The sequence below is a fragment of the Maylandia zebra genome, linkage group LG12 (genome assembly GCF_041146795.1).
Source record: "Maylandia zebra isolate NMK-2024a linkage group LG12, Mzebra_GT3a, whole genome shotgun sequence".
NCBI classification, from domain to species: Eukaryota; Metazoa; Chordata; class Actinopteri; order Cichliformes; family Cichlidae; genus Maylandia; species Maylandia zebra.
The window spans coordinates 35,180,140-35,195,639 of record NC_135178.1 but is presented as its reverse complement, the minus strand read 5'-3'; the positions used below and the strand labels follow the sequence as shown (position 1 = coordinate 35,195,639).

The window sequence follows — 15,500 nt, the reverse complement described above, 5'->3', positions numbered from 1 at the left end:
TGGCTCTAATTTTGCCATTTCCATGCCTCGAACTTTTGCGAACTCCTCCTTGGGGTTTCATTTCATAACCTTCAAATTTGGACAGTGTCAACTACACCCTTGTGCCATGTTAAATTGCGGAGCTTTTGAGTTTTCACAATACTATGAGGCCGTGGCGCCATGGCGAATTTCGATGACTCGCCATGAAAATCTTATTGCCTCTCATTTTGTCATACATTTTCTGACCTTGACCAAAGTGAACACATATGATAAGGCTCCACCCCTGAACATATTTCAACTGCCATATTTGACATCAAGGACAGCGCCACCTAGTGGGAACAGGAAATGTCATGTTTTACACTTTGGGGTACAGTATTGTGATGGGTGACATCTGCAGCCTCAAATTTCTCCAGGAAAGCCTTAAGGAGTTGGTCTTGGGTTACAGTGAAAACTGTGACTTTTCGTGAAAGGGTGTGACCCCAGCAGCATGGCGAACTTTGATGTCACGCCATGAAGAAACAAATTAGTATAACTCAATGAAATCCAGTCTGATTAGTACCAGACTTTACAGGCATGATGTCACACCCGCCCTGAACAGATTGATGTGCCCATTGTCAGGAATATGAAGAGCGCCACCTAGTGGGAAGAGGAAATGTCATGTCTTACACTTTGTTGTACTGATTTTCACAGGTTCATAGTGGCCACCTCAAAAGCGGTGAATATCACCAACAGTCCTTGATGATGCTTTAGTGCAAAAATTGTGACTTTAAACTGAACGGCGCACCCTGGTGGCAACGCGGTTCAACATGAAAGATGAAGTGGCTTTTGAGGGGCTTGGAAAGTTTATAGAGGCTTTAAATTTGGCACACACCCCCAAATGGATGAAGGCTTTGTTGTCATGTGATCATTTTCATTGAATAGCGCGAAATTGCTCCACAGCGCCCCCTACAAAGTTTCAAAATATCAGCCCCTGCTCTGTGTTTTATCTATGAGTCTGAAACTTGGTAAGCTCATGGAAGATATTAAGATGTACAAAAAAGTCTCTTGGAGCAATATCCCAAATCCAACAGGAAGTCAGCCATTTTAAAATTAATGTGTAATTTTGGCGACATTTTCCCCTCTTTTCAGGCTTCATACTTTGACGAACTCCTCCAAGGGATTTCATCAGATTGGACCGATCTGAAGTTTGTGGAATCTAAAGACCTTTGTGATGTTAAATTGCGAAGCTTTTTACGTTCAGTGAAACGGGGTGGTCATGGCGGCACTTAGAGTTTCAATCACTCGCCAAAAAGCAGTAATCTGCTGTCACTCAAAAACACAATATCCAATCTCTCCCAAACGTCGCAGGTGTGATGAGACTCGAGCTCGGAAATGTTTGTTATGCCATTTGTCAGTAATAGTTAGAGCGCCACCTAGTGGGACGACTATAATCATGGTTCAATGAGATGAAATGTTAGCTGGTGGTTAAATGCATGAATTCCATCAATGTGACATCACATTGGACGTGCTGGTTTTAGGTGTTGGGCGTGGCTCGACACGCCAGGGTGCGAGGGCCCTCATAACGCTGCTTGCAGCTTTAATTAGGGCCCGAGCACTGACAGTGCGAAGGCCCTATTGTAATTGCTCTGTTTATTATTATTATTATTATTATTATTCCGGCAAATGAATTGGCCGTTTGAGGGCCTAAACATGCTCGAAAACTCATGAAATTTTGCACACGCGTCAGGTCTGGTGAAAATTTACGTATTTTAATGTTCTCAGACATGGCCAGGGAAAATTAGCTCAGTAGCGCCACCTAGAAAAATGAAAAACGCGAGCCCCCGGTATGGGTATGACCTACATGTTTGAAAGTTGGTACACCTATATAACGTTCAGAGTCGAACAAAAAAGTCTATTATGGCAATGTCCTAAACCCAACAGGAAGTCAGCCATTTTGGATTGAAGGTGACATTTTGGGTCTGATTTTACCGTTTCCATGCCTTGTACTTTAACGAACTCCTCCTTGGGATTTGGTCCTATAAACTTCAAATTTGGACAGTGTCAACTACACCCTTGTGCCATGTTAAATTGCGGAGCTTTTGAGTTTTCACAATACTATGAGGCCGTGGCGCCATGGCGAATTTTGATGACTCGCCATGAAAATCTTATTGCCTCTCATTCTGTCATACATGTTCCGATCTGGACCAAAGAGCACACATATGATAAGGCTCCAACCCTGAACATATTTCAACTGCCATATTTGACATCAAGGACAGCGCCACCTAGTGGGAACAGGAAATGTCATGTTTTACACTTTGGGGTACAGTATAGTGATGGGTGACATCTGCAGCCTCAAATTTCTCCAGGAAAGCCTTAAGGAGTTGGTCTTGGGTTACAGTGAAAACTGTGACTTTTCGCAAAAGGGTGTGACCCCAGCGGCATGGCGAACTTTGATGTCACGCCATGAAGAAACAAATTAGTATAACTCAATGAAATCCAGTCTGATCAGTACCAGACTTTACAGGCATGATGTCAGACCCGCCCTGAACAGATTGATGTGCCCATTGTCGGGAATACGGACAGCGCCACCTAGTGGCAACAGGAAATGTCATGGCTTTAATTTTGTTGTACTGATTTTCACAGGTTCATCGTGGCCACCTCAAAAGCGGTGAATATCACCATCAGTCCCTCGTGATGCTTCAGTGCAAAAATTGTGACTTTAAACTGAACGGCGCACCCTGGTGGCAACACTGTTCACCATGAAAGATGAAGTGGCTTTTGAGGGTCTTGGCAAGTTTATAGAGGCTTGAAATTTGGCACACACCTCCAAATGGATGAAGGCTTTGTTGGCATGTGATCATTTTCATTGAATAGTGCGAAATTGCTCCACAGCGCCCCCTACAAAATTTCAAAACCACAGCCCCTGCTCTGTGTTCTATGTATGATTCTGAAACCTGGTAAGCTTATAGGAGATATCAAGATGTACAAAAAAGTCTCTTGGTGCAATATCCCAAATCCAACAGGAAGTCAGCCATTTTAAAATGAATGTGCAATTTTGGCAACATTTTCCCCTCTTTCCAGGCACCGTTCTTTGACGAACTCCTCCAAGGGATTTCATTATATTGAACCAATCTCCAGTGTGTGGAATCTAAAGACCTTTGTGATGTTAAATTGCGAACGTTTTTACGTTCAGGGAAACGGGTGGTCATGGCGGCACGTGGAGTTTCAGTCACTCGCCAAAAAGCAGTAATCTGCTGTCACTCAAAATCAAAATGTCCAATATGTCCCAAAGGTCGCAGGCGTGATGAGACTCGAGCTGGGAAATGTTTGTTATGCCATTTGTCAGTAATGGTTAGAGCGCCACCTAGTGGGACGACTATAATCATGATTGAATGAGATGAAATGTTAGCTGGTGGTTGAATGCATGAATTTCATCAATGTGACATCAGATCGGACGTGCTGGTTGTAGGTGTTGGGCGTAGCTCGACGCGATGGGGTGCGAGGGCCCTCATAACGCTGCTTGCAGCTTTAATTATTATTATTATTCAGGCAAAACAAGGGCCTTTTTGAGGGCCTAAACATGCTCAAAAACTCATGAAATTTTGCACACATGCCAGGTCTGGTGAAAAATTTTGTATTTTAATGGTTTTACATATGAGCACTGGGAAATGGCTCTACAGCGCCACCTATGCCTTGTAAAATGCAGCCCTACGACCACATCGTTTGGGCTACATGTATGAAATTTGGCACAGATGTGTATCATGCCAAGACGAACAAAAAAGTCAGTGGGCCCATTGACGCAAACCCAACAGGAAGTCCGCCATTTGGACGTGAAGGTGACATTTTGGCTCTAATTTTGCCGTTTCCATGCCTCGAACTTTTTCGAACTCCTCCTTGGGATTTGGTCGTATAAGCTTCATCTTTGGTCAGTTTCAACTACACACCTGGGCCATGTTAAATTGCGGAGCTTTTGAGTTTTCACAATACCATGAGGCCGTGGCGCCACGGCGAATTTCGATGACTCGCCATGAAAATCTTATTGCCTCTCATTTTGTCATACATTTTCTGACCTTGACCAAAGTGAACACATATGATAAGGCTCCACCCCTGAACATATTTCAACTGCCATATTTGACACCAGGGACAGCGCCACCTAGTGGGAACAGGAAATGTCATGTTTTACACTTTGGGGTACAGTATAGTGATGGGTGACATCTGCAGCCTCAAATTTCTCCAGGAAAGCCTTAAGGAGTTGGTCTTGGGTTACAGTGAAAACTGTGACTTTTCGCAAAAGGGTGTGACCCCAGCGGCATGGCGAACTTTGATGTCACGCCATGAAGAAACAAATTAGTATAACTCAATGAAATCCAGTCTGATCAGTACCAGACTTTACAGGCATGATGTCAGACCCGCCCTGAACAGATTGATGTGCCCATTGTCGGGAATACGGACAGCGCCACCTAGTGGGAACAGGAAATGTCATGGCTTTAATTTTGTTGTACTGATTTTCACAGGTTCATCGTGGCCACCTCAAAAGCGATGAATATCACCATCAGTCCCTTGTGATGCTTCAGTGCAAAAATTGTGACTTTAAACTGAACGCCGCACCCTGGTGGCAACGCGGTTCACCATGAAAGATGAAGTGGCTTTTGAGGGGCTTGGAAAGTTTAAAAAGTCTTGAAATTTGGCGCACACCTCCAATGTGGTTAAGGCTTTGTTGTTATGTGATCATTTTCATTGAATATCCCAAAATGGCTCCACAGCGCCCCCTACAAAATTTCAAAATCACAGCCCCTGCTCTGTGTTTTATGTATGAGTCTGAAACCTGGTAAGCTTATAGGAGATATCAAGATGTACAAAAAAGTCTCTTGGAGCAATATCCCAAATCCAACAGGAAGTCAGCCATTTTAAAATGAATGTGCAATTTTGGCAACATTTTCCCCTCTTTTCAGGCATCGTTCTTTGACGAACTCCTCCAAGGGATTTCATCATATTGCACTATTCTTCAGTGTGTGGAATCCAAATACCTTTGTGTTGTTAAATTGCGAAGCTTTTTACGTTCAGGGAAACGGGGTGGTTATGGCGGCACGTAGACTCTCAATCACTCGCCAAAACGCAGTAATCTGCTGTTACTCAAAAACACAATGTCCAATCTCACCCAAAGGTCGCAGGCATAATGAGACTCGAGTTCGGAAATGTTTGTTATGCCATTTGTACATAATGGTTAGAGTGCCACCTAGTGGAACGACTAGCTAATCATGAATGAATGAGTTGAAATGTTAGCTGGTGGTTAAATGCATGAATTCCATCAATGTGACATCGATCGGACGTGCTGGTTTTAGGTGTTGGGCGTGGCTCGACGCGCCGGGGGTGCGAGGGCCCTCATAACGCTGCTTGCAGCTTTAATTATTAGGGCCCGAGCACTGACAGTGCGAAGGCCCTATTGTATCTGCTCCGTTTCTTATTATTATTATTATTATTATTATTCAGGCGAAACAAGGGCCTTTTTGAGGGCCTAAACATGCTCAAAAACTCATGAAATTTTGCACACATGCCAGGTCTGGTGAAAAATTTTGTATTTTAATGGTTTTACATATGAGCACTGGGAAATGGCTCTAGAGCGCCACCTATGCCTTGTTAAATGCAGCCCTACGACCACATCGTTTGAGCTACATGTATGAAATTTGGCACACATGTGTATCATGCCAAGACGAACAAAAAAGTCAGTGGGCCCATTGACGCAAACCCAACAGGAAGTCCGCCATTTGGAAGAGAAGGTGACATTTTGGCTCTAATTTTGCCATTTCCGTGCCTCGAACTTTTGCGAACTCCTCCTTGGGGTTTGATTTCATAACCTTCATATTTGGTCAGTGTCAACTACACCCTTGTGCCATGTTAAATTGCGGAGCTTTTGAGTTTTCACAATACGGTGAGGCCGTGGCGCCATGGCGAATTTCGATGACTCGCCATGAAAATCTTATTGCCTCTCATTTTGTCATACATTTTCTGACCTTGACCAAAGTGAACACATATGATAAGGCTCCACCCCTGAACATATTTCAACTGCCATATTTGACACCAGGGACAGCGCCACCTAGTGGGAACAGGAAATGTCATGTTTTACACTTTGGGGTACAGTATTGTGATGGGTGACATCTGCAGCCTCAAATTTCTCCAGGAAAGCCTTAAGGAGTTGGTCTTGGGTTACAGTGAAAACTGTGACTTTTCACGAAAGGGTGTGACCCCAGCAGCATGGCGAACTTTGATGTCACGCCATGAAGAAACAAATTAGTATAACTCAATGAAATCCAGTCTGATCAGTACCAGACTTTACAGGCATGATGTCAGACCCGCCCTGAACAAATTGATATGCCCATTGTCGGAAATACGGACAGCGCCACCTAGTGGCAACAGGAAATGTCATGGCTTTAACTTTGTTGTACTGATTTTCACAGGTTGATCGTGGCCACCTCAAAAGCGGTGAATATCACCATCAGTCCCTCGTGATGCTTCAGTGCAAAAATTGTGACTTTAAACTGAACGGCGCACCCTGGTGGCAACGCAGTTCATCATGAAAGATGAAGTGGCTTTTGAGGGGCTTGGAAAGTTTATAGAGGCTTGAAATTTGGCACACACCTCCAAATGGATGAAAGCATTGTTGTTATGTAACCATTTTCCTTGAATAGCGCAAAATGGCTCCACAGCGCCCCCTACAATATTTCAAAACATCAGCCCCTGCTCTGTGTTTCATCTATGAGTCTGACACTTGGTAAGCTTGTGTAAGATATCAAGATGTACAAAAAAGTCTCTTGGAGCAATATCCTAAATCCAACAGGAAGTCAGCCATTTTAAAATTAATGTGTAATTTTGATGACATTTTCCCCTCTTTTCAGGCTTCATACTTTGACGAACTCCTCCAAGGGATTTCATCATATTGAAGCATTCTTCAGTGTGTAGAATCTAAAGACCTTTGTGATGTTAAATTGCGAAGCTTTTTCCGTTCAGGGAAACGGGGTGGTTATGGCGGCACGTAGAGTTTCAATCACTCGCAAAAAGCAGTAATCTGCTGTCACTAAAAAACACAATGTCCAATCTCTCCCAAAGGTCGCAGGTGTGATGAGACTCGAGCTTGGAAATGTTTGTTATGCTATTTGTCAATAATGGTTAGAGCGCCACCTAGTGGCATGACTATAATCCTGGTTGAATAAGATGAAATGTTAGCTGGTGATTAAAAGCATGAAATCCATCAATGTGACATCACATCGGACGTGCCGGTTTGAGGTGTTGGCAGTGGCTCGACGTGCCGGGGGTGCGAGGGCCCTCATAACGCTGCTTGCAGCTTTAATTAGGGCCCGAGCACTGACAGTGCGAAGGCCCTATTGTAATTGCTCTGTTTATTATTATTATTATTATTATTATTATTATTATTATTATTATTATTTCGGCAAATGAATTGGCCGTTTGAGGGCCTAAACATGCTCGAAAACTCATGAAATTTTGCACACGCGTCAGGTCTGGTGAAAATTTACGTATTTTAATGTTCTCAGACATGGCCTGGGAAAATTAGCTCAGTAGCGCCACCTAGAAAAATGAAAAACGCGAGCCCCCGGTATGGGTATGACCTACATGTTTGAAAGTCGGTACACCTATATAATGTTCAGAGTCGAACAAAAAAGTCTATTATAGCAATGTCCTAAACCCAACAGGAAGTCCGCCATTTTGGATTGAAGGTGACATTTTGGCTCTGATTTTACCATTTCCATGCCTCGAACTTTAACGAACTCCTCCTTGGGGTTTGATTTCATAACCTTCATATTTGGTCAGTGCCAACTACACCCTTATGCCATGTTAAATTGCGGAGCTTTTGAGTTTTCACAATACCATGAGGCCGTGGCGCCACGGCGAATTTCGATGACTCGCCATGAAAATCTTATTGCCTCTCATTCTGTCATACATGTTCCGATCTGGACCAAAGAGCACACATATGATAAGGCTCCACCCCTGAACATATTTCAACTGCCATATTTGACATCAAGGACAGCGCCACCTAGTGGGAACAGGAAATGTCATGTTTTACACTTTGGGGTACAGTATAGTGAAGGGTGACATCTGCAGCCTCAAATTTCTCCAGGAAAGCCTTAAGGAGTTGGTCTTGGGTTACAGTGAAAACTGTGAGTTTTCGCGAAAGGGTGTGACCCCAGCAGCATGGCGAACTTTGATGTCACGCCATGAAGAAACAAATTAGTATAACTCCATGAAATCCAGTCTGATCAGTACCAGACTTTACAGGCATGATGTCAGACCCGCCCTGAACAGATTGATGTGCCCATTGTCGGGAATACGGACAGCGCCACCTAGTGGCAACAGGAAATGTCATGGCTTTAATTTTGTTGTACTGATTTTCACAGGTTCATCTTGGCCACCTCAAAAGCGGTGAATATCACCATCAGTCCCTCGTGATGCTTCAGTGCAAAAATTGTGAGTTTAAACTGAACGGCGCACCCTGGTGGCAATGCTGTTCAACATGAAAGATGAAGTGGCTTTTGAGGGTCTTGGCAAGTTTATAGAGGCTTGAAATTTGGCACACACCTCCAAATGGATGAAGGCTTTGTTGGCATGTGATCATTTTCATTGAATAGCGCGAAATTGCTCCACAGCGCCCCCTACAAAATTTCAAAACCACAGCCCCTGCTCTGTGTTCTATGTATGATTCTGAAACCTGGTAAGCTTATAGGAGATATCAAGATGTACAAAAAAGTCTCTTGGTGCAATATCCCAAATCCAACAGGAAGTCAGCCATTTTAATATTAATGTGTAATTTTGGCAACATTTTCCCCTCTTTCCAGGCACCGTTCTTTGACGAACTCCTCCAAGGGATTTCATCATATTGAACCAATCTCCAGTGTGTGGAATCTAAAGACCTTTGTGATGTTAAATTGCGAAGCTTTTTACGTTCAGTGAAACGGGGTGGTTATGGCGGCACTTAGAGTTTGAATCACTCGCCAAAAAGCAGTAATCTGCTGTCACTCAAAAACACAATGTTCAATCTCTCCCAAAGGTCACAGGCGTGATGAGACTCGAGCTAGGAAATGTTTGTTATGCCATTTGTCAGTAATGGTTAGAGCTCCACCTAGTGGAACGACTAACTAATCATGAATGAATGAGTTGAAATGTTAGCTGGTGGTTAAATGCATGAATTCCATCAATGTGACATCAGATCGGACGTGCTGGTTTTAGGTGTTGGGCGTGGCTCGACGCGCCGGGGGTGCGAGGGCCCTCATAACGCTGCTTGCAGCTTTAATTATTATTATTATTATTCAGGCGAAACAAGGGCCTTTTTGAGGGCCTAAACATGCTCAAAAACTCATGAAATTTTGCACACATGCCAGGTCTGGTGAAAAATTTTGTATTTTAATGGTTTTACATATGAGCACTGGGAAATGGCTCTACAGCGCCACCTATGCCTTGTTAAATGCAGCCCTACGACCACATCGTTTGAGCTACATGTATGAAATTTGGCACACATGTGTATCATGCCAAGACGAACAAAAAAGTCAGTGGGCCCATTGACGCAAACCCAACAGGAAGTCCGCCATTTGGAAGAGAAGGTGACATTTTGGCTCTAATTTTGCCATTTCCATGCCTCGAACTTTTGCGAACTCCTCCTTGGGATTTGATCGTATAAGCTTCATCTTTGGTCAGTGTCAACTACACACCTGGGCGATGTTAAATTGCGGAGCTTTTGAGTTTTCACAATACCATGAGGCCGTGGCGCCACGGCGAATTTCGATGACTCGCCATGAAAATCTTATTGCCTCTCAATTTGTCATACATTGTCCGATCTGGACCAAAGAGCACACATATGATAAGGCTCCAGCCCTGAACATATTTCAACTGCCATATTTGACGTCAGCGACAGCGCCACCTAGTGGGAACAGGAAATGTCATGTTTTACACTTTGGGGTACAGTATTGTGATGGGTGACATCTGCAGCCTCAAATTTCTCCAGGAAAGGCGTAAGGAGTTGGTCTTGGGGTACAGTGAAAACTGTGACTTTTCACGAAAGGGTGTGACCTCAGCAGCATGGCGAACTTTGATATCTCGCCATGAAGAAACAAATTAGTATAACTCCATGAAATCCAGTCTGATTAGTACCAGACTTTACAGGCATGATATCAGACCCGCCCTGAACAAATTGATGTGCCCATTGTCAGGAATATGAAGAGCGCCACCTAGTGGGAACAGGAAATGTCATGTCTTACACTTTGTTGTACTGATTTTCACAGGTTCATTGTGGATACCTCAAAAGCGGTGAATGTCACCGTCAGTCCTTCATGATGCTGCAGTGCGAAAATTGTGACTTTATACTGAACGGTGCACCCTGGTGGCAACGCTGTTCACCATGAAAAATGAAGTGGTTTTTGAGGGGCTTGGAAAGTTTAAAAAGTCTTGAAATTTGGCCCACACCTCCAATGTGCTTAAGGCTTTGTTGTTATGTGATCATTTTCATTTAATAGCCCAAAATGGCTCCACAGCGCCCCCTACAAAATTTCAAAACCACAGCCCCAGCTCTGTGTTTTATGTATGAGTCTGAAACCTGGTAAGCTAATAGGAGATATCAAGATGTACAAAAAAGTCTCTTGGAGCAATATCCCAAATACAACAGGAAGTCAGCCATTTTAAAATTAATGTGCAATTTTGGCAACATTTTCCCCTCTTTCCAGGCACCGTTCTTTGACGAACTCCTCCAAGGGATTTCATCAGATTGAACCAATCTCCAGTGTGAGGAATCTAAAGACCTTTGTGATGTTAAATTGCGAAGCTTTTTACGTTCAGGGAAACGGGGTTGTCATGGCGGCACGTGGAGTTTCAATCACTCGCCAAAAAGCAGTAATCTGCTGTCACTCAAAATCAAAATGTCCAATATGTCCCAAAGGTCGCAGGCGTGATGAGACTCGAGCTAGGAAATGTTTGTTATGCCATTTGTCAGTAATGGTTAGAGCGCCACCTAGTGGGACGACTATAATGATGATTGAATGAGATGAAATGTTAGCTGGTGGTTAAATGCATGAATTCCATCAATGTGACATCAGATCGGAGGTGCTGGTTGTAGGTGTTGGGCGTGGCTCGACGCGATGGGGTGCGAGGGCCCTCATAACGCTGCTTGCAGCTTTAATTATTATTATTATTATTATTATTATTATTATTCACCCCAAACAAGGGCCTTTTTGAGGGCCTAAACATGCTCAAAAACTCATGAAATTTTGCACACATGCCAGGTCTGGTGAAAAATTTTGTATTTTAATGGTTTTATATATGAGCACTGGGAAATGGCTCTAGAGCGCCACCTATGCCTTGTTAAATGCAGCCCTACGACCACATGGTTTGAGCTACATGTATGAAATTTGGCACACATGTGTATCATGCCAAGACGAACAAAAAAGTCTTGGGGCCCACTGACGCAAACCCAACAGGAAGTCCGCCATTTGGAAGAGAAGGTGACATTTTGGCTCTAATTTTGCCATTTCCATGCCTCGAACTTTTGCGAACTCCTCCTTGGGGTTTCATTTCATAACCTTCAAATTTGGACAGTGTCAACTACACCCTTGTGCCATGTTAAATTGCGGAGCTTTTGAGTTTTCACAATACTATGAGGCCGTGGCGCCATGGCGAATTTCGATGACTCGCCATGAAAATCTTATTGCCTCTCATTTTGTCATAGATTTTCTGACCTTGACCAAAGTGAACACATATGATAAGGCTCCACCCCTAAACATATTTCAACTGCCATATTTGACATGAAGGACAGCGCCACCTAGTGGGAACAGGAAATGTCATGTTTTACACTTTGGGGTACAGTATAGTGATGGGTGACATCTGCAGCCTCAAATTTCTCCAGAAAACCCTTAAGGAGTTGGTCTTGGGTTACAGTGAAAACTGTGACTTTTCGCAAAAGGGTGTGACCCCAGCAGCATGGCGAACTTTGATGTCACGCCATGAAGAAACAAATTAGTATAACTCCATGAAATCCAGTCTGATCAGTACCAGACTTTACAGGCATGAAGTCAGACCCGCCCTGAACAGATTGATGTGCCCATTGTCGGGAATACGGACAGCGCCACCTAGTGGGAACAGGAAATGTCATGGCTTTAATTTTGTTGTACTGATTTTCACAGGTTCATCGTGGCCACCTCAAAAGCGGTGAATATCACCATCAGTCCCTTGTGATGCTTCAGTGCAAAAATTGTGACTTTAAACTGAACGCCGCACCCTGGTGGCAACGCAGTTCACCATGAAAGATGAAGTGGCTTTTGAGGGGCTTGGAAAGTTTAAAAAGTCTTGAAATTTGGCGCACACCTCCAATGTGGTTAAGGCTTTGTTGTTATGTGATCATTTTCATTGAATATCCCAAAATGGCTCCACAGCGCCCCCTACAAAATTTCAAAATCACAGCCCCTGCTCTGTGTTTTATGTATGAGTCTGAAACCTGGTAAGCTTATAGGAGATATCAAGATGTACAAAAAAGTCTCTTGGAGCAATATCCCAAATCCAACAGGAAGTCAGCCATTTTAAAATTAATGTGCAATTTTGGCAACATTTTCCCCTCTTTTCAGGCATCGTTCTTTGACGAACTCCTCCAAGGGATTTCATCATATTGCACTATTCTTCAGTGTGTGGAATCCAAAGACCTTTGTGTTGTTAAATTGCGAAGCTTTTTACGTTCAGGGAAACGGGGTGGTTATGGCGGCACGTAGACTCTCAATCACTCGCCAAAACGCAGTAATCTGCTGTTACTCAAAAACACAATGTCCAATCTCACCCAAAGGTCGCAGGCATAATGAGACTCGAGTTCGGAAATGTTTGTTATGCCATTTGTACATAATGGTTAGAGTGCCACCTAGTGGAACGACTAGCTAATCATGAATGAATGAGTTGAAATGTTAGCTGGTGGTTAAATGCATGAATTCCATCAATGTGACATCGATCGGACGTGCTGGTTTTAGGTGTTGGGCGTGGCTCGACACGCCGGGGGTGCGAGGGCCCTCATAACGCTGCTTGCAGCTTTAATTTGGATTTTTGTTTCTTTACTTTTTGGACTCGCCTCTGAGAAAAAAAAAAAGTGCAGGCCTTCTATATTTTTTTGCAGCATTAAATATGTGTATCTGCAAGCTGAGTCAAAAAACACTAATTAAAAAAACAAACACCTCTTCCTCTGGATCAAGGTGATGACAACAAGTGCCCTGAGGTGTCAGAGGAACAGGTTCAGTAAGTTGTTTTCAGTTAGAGGTGTTTGAATTTCTTAAGACGGTTCCTGTTAGTCTGTTTTCATTCATCCCTACAGGTTGCCTAACGCTCACATAGCTTCAGATGACCTTGTTAAACACGTAAACTACCTGGAGATAATCCCCTCCTTCAGTTAAGCAGGAAATTTCTTCGAATTTTATTGCATCATGTTGAGGTTTCATTTTCTCTTGAGAGCGGTAACAGCAGGACATTTGAGCGTCGTAGCCTCACGGTGTTGTTGTTGTTGTGGAGGTCATTACCAAGCGGTCTCTCTCCACCTTTGACATACACGGACAGATGTGAGCCTCTTCTAGAAAGCCTTTTCCTTTTTTCCAGGCATAGGTTAATTTTTTTCTAGTGTTGTTCCTCGTGTTGTTGACACAGCTGTTAAAGTAAACATGCATGAGCTGAGCGTTGGCGGTTGGGGTTCGGCCAATCTGTGAAGAGGGGAGTGGGAGCCCTGGAGTCGCCTTCACTGAGGTTCTGCTCCTCCAGGATCCTCATGTTTTTTGGGACTGGTTGTCAGCAAAGCCGTGATGTGGTGCTGGAGCCGGTGGATCTGTGGACTGCTGGCCGGGACCTGGGATGGCGAGGATTATTACAGGACAGTCGGAAGAAAAGAAAGACAGGTTGGAGCTCTTAATGTTTGCCTTCACTCTTAAGTGTAAAGAGGCTGAGTTTGTAGTTCAGTGTTGGGCTTGAACTGAAGGACTGGCCACATTGGCTCCTTGCAGGTAAAATAATGCCACCCTCTAACAGCGATGGAAGTTGTAGTGAAGCGGAAGACACGTTTAGACGGATACTGGTTTATAGTTCCAGGGAAAGCACTGGAATTTTTTTTTTTCAAAATAAGTCCCAGTTTAAATTAAACTCTGGTTGAGTGCTCCCCAGTTTAGCCCCCCGGTATAAATAGCACCGACTCAGCATTAGTTACCTGTGTTTATTTTACTGTTTAACCTTTGCTACACTTTGCCGTTAATGCTAATGCAGTTTAATACCACGACTTGTTTTGAACACCCTTTTTATATTAGTGATGCATTATGAGTGATAGTCATATTTATGAGTCATAAACCTGAATTAATGATCTGTGCCAATGATCTGGGTGTGCTCGCTGCAATTTCTTTAAACTCTGTTGGTGAATGTAAAAACAAGCAGGATTGGTATCTGCTCACTTGGAAGTAGAGAGTAAAAAACAGCCAAACAGCTCACTGTTCGGCTGTTTAAACTATGCAAATAATTCAGTAGAAACTTGAGTTGTTTTGAAGTGATGCATGTGACACATCACAGTGGCACGCTTGACATTCTTCTGATTAACAGATATGACCTGGAGTGGAGAGGTTTTAAAGTGTGAGAGCTTTTTGTTTGTTTATTTGTTTTGCTTTTTACCAGTCAGATGCTCTTTCCATTTTTAATAATTTTCTATCTGTAATTCTGCTCTTGTTTAAATTAAGTTTTCCCAAGTGTGGGCTGCACTCCTCTGCTGGCCGTGTGAAGGATTTGGAGTCTTACGTTTAAGTTTTTAAGTGTAGTTTGTGATGCTGTTGTTAAAGGGACCTGTTATGGTTCTTTACAACTCCATGTTTTTGCTCTGACCTTTCCACATGAGCTTTGCATGATTCGCAGTTTAAAATAATCCCTGTTTATCTTATACTCGGCCTTTGTACAGGCAATCTCCTGTCTCTTTTAAGGTCCCTGTCTTCTGATTGGCTGGGTGGGGCTTCTGTGCCTGGGATAACCATATTAGGGGATCTTTGACTCTTAGTGACATCACACAGAGTCAAGAGTAGAAAAAACTGTTTAGGCTTCAAGCTTTGGACTCACAGGGATCACTAGCACACTGACCAAGATTAATATCAACCCGTTTAAGCCTGTGAGTGATTTTAAAAAGGTCTTACTTAAAATATGCTCCAAATATCTTAAAGATGTGGTACAGATACGCATCCTGCATGTTTAAAATGAAATATGTCCAACAGCCACATAATATTGCTGCAACAGTGGGAGCGCTCAGGTCGGCTCTTGAGTTAATCTGACTTCACAGCACGACATGTCTGCACCAAGAACCAATCGCTACATGTGAAATGAAAGAATAAAGGCCTCGCTTTCTATAATCTGCTCCCATTAGCTGTCATTACAGTGTGCTGGCTTCACAGAGACATGAAGCAGCACAGACGCCTGACCTCAGCTGTCTGTGCTGCTTAGAAGCTGTCAACCTCAGACGACAGGAAGTACAGGAAGCCAGACCTTTTCTCTGTATGACT

At 43.4% G+C, this 15,500-nt stretch overlaps 1 protein-coding gene across 4 annotated transcripts in view; it reads left to right on the top strand.

Moving 5' to 3' along the window:
* The window catches only part of LOC101479161 (ral guanine nucleotide dissociation stimulator), an 85,731-nt gene that overhangs the window by 36,051 nt on the left and 34,180 nt on the right, over positions 1 to 15,500 (top strand). Inside the window, exon 1 of one of the 4 annotated variants that reach the window (XM_004555708.6) lies at positions 13,223 to 13,871. The exons of the other annotated variants lie outside the window; for them this stretch is intronic. Coding sequence (XP_004555765.1) covers positions 13,779 to 13,871 — 93 coding nt within the window. The 5' untranslated portion in view covers positions 13,223 to 13,778. Of the gene's footprint in view, positions 1 to 13,222; positions 13,872 to 15,500 lie in introns of those variants that run through there. 4 annotated transcript variants of the gene reach the window in all.